General features: G+C 39.5%; 1 protein-coding gene across 2 annotated transcripts in view; it reads right to left on the bottom strand.

Moving 5' to 3' along the window:
* Positions 1-1,643, bottom strand: part of PECR (peroxisomal trans-2-enoyl-CoA reductase) — a 53,625-nt gene that overhangs the window by 41,775 nt on the left and 10,207 nt on the right. For both annotated transcript variants that reach the window (XM_012651471.1, XM_012651470.1), the window contains exon 2: positions 295-428. In XM_012651471.1, the coding sequence (XP_012506925.1) occupies positions 295-428 (134 nt within the window). The remainder of the gene's footprint in view (positions 1-294; positions 429-1,643) is intronic.

Raw genomic sequence — 1,643 nt, 5'->3', positions numbered from 1 at the left:
TCAAAAAAAAAAAAAAAAAAGAAATGACTTAAAGGTCAAAGCATAAGCCAGTGACCAAAAAAAAAGAAATGACTCAAAGGACAAAATAGATAGTCTCTAGCTGAGACCACTTCTTGCTTCCCTCACTCTCTGGCTCAGTAAAGCATTAACAAAAGAATCTCCTTCACAAGCTCTGCTTCTAGTGAACCTCACCTAAGACAGCTACCATAGGAGAATCTGAAGCACAGCTAGGTTTAGGAATCACTATTGTGAATTAAAATACAGGAATAAATTATACAGATCTATTTGCATTACCTCCTTTTCATTCCGGATGTTGCATTGTATGGGAGTGACTCGAGCCTGGCTGTTGGGAGGTAGGTTGTCCTGCAGTTCTCTTGCAGCAGATTTCAACCTATCAAACTTACGGGATGCAATGACCACATTACTCCCTGAGGAGAAACGAGCCAGAGAATAAGTAAATATGCTTTCAAGCATTGTCCAAATTCCAATAATAATAATGTTGAGAAATTATTTCATGAGGCCCTATTTAAAAAAAAAAGTTGAATCAGGACTTCTGCTTCTCGACAAGATGGAGTAATAGGAACTGAATTTACTTTCCAGCTCAAAATAACTGAAAATCTGGACAAAGTATATGAAATGATGGTTTTCAGACATTGGATATCAAGTAGCACTGGACAGTTATCTCTGGGATAGTGAAAACAAACAATGTGAGCCCTCAGATTGTCCCAGCTTACTGTCGGAAGAGAGCTTCCGCACTGCAGCACAGAAGGAGGAACTCATTCAGAACCCAGAAGTCTCCCTGGATGGAAGGGATGAAGCTGGGAGTGCAGGGAGGCCAAGGTAGCTAGACAGCATAAGGCATAGAGAGAAGAGACATACGCAGAGACAAGACACCAGACATCAGAGCCCGCCTTGAGTCTCCAGCTGAGTACTGATCAGTGCACGGGAGTAAAGCAAAGTGGAAAGAATCATCCTAAATGAGCAGGAGGAACAAACCCTGGCACTCACACAGTACTGAGAACAGTTAGTGTGCCCACCAGGAGAAACCCTTCACCTGGCATTGATTGAAGTACTCAGAAGAGGATGGCCTCAGCAAAATTTGCCATAGACTTAAAGGCTGCTCAGATCAACACAATTTAAAAGCAAGCCTCTTTTAAAGCATCAAACTGTTTCCAAGTAACTTAACTGCCTCCCAGAACAAAGCTTAAGAATATTTGTAAGAATAGAAAAATAGCCAGAACCCAACGAGGTAAAAATTTAAATATCTAGCATCCAACAAAAAACTATCGGGCATGCAAAGGAGCAGGAAAATAATAACCCATATTATTAACTGAGAAAAGTCAATTAATAAAAACATACCCAGAAATGACACTGATTATATAATTAAGCAGAGCAGTGATGATGAGAAAAATCTTAAAAGCAGCCAGTGTACTTAATATACATATTAATAACAAAAACTATAACTTCTTTTAGAGACAATGCAAGCCACAAGACAGTGGAACAACATCTTTACAGTACTCAAAAAAATAAAAAAGATCAAGAACATAGAAATCTTGACGTAGTGAAAATATCTTTCAAAAATGATGGTAATCCAGCTCTCTGGGAGGCCGAGGCAGGTGGATTGTTTGAGCTCAGGAGTTCGA

Source organism: Propithecus coquereli, unplaced genomic scaffold (assembly GCF_000956105.1).
Source record: "Propithecus coquereli isolate 6110/MARCELLA unplaced genomic scaffold, Pcoq_1.0 Scaffold357, whole genome shotgun sequence".
NCBI classification, from domain to species: Eukaryota; Metazoa; Chordata; class Mammalia; order Primates; family Indriidae; genus Propithecus; species Propithecus coquereli.
This window is presented reverse-complemented; position numbering and strand designations above follow the sequence as displayed.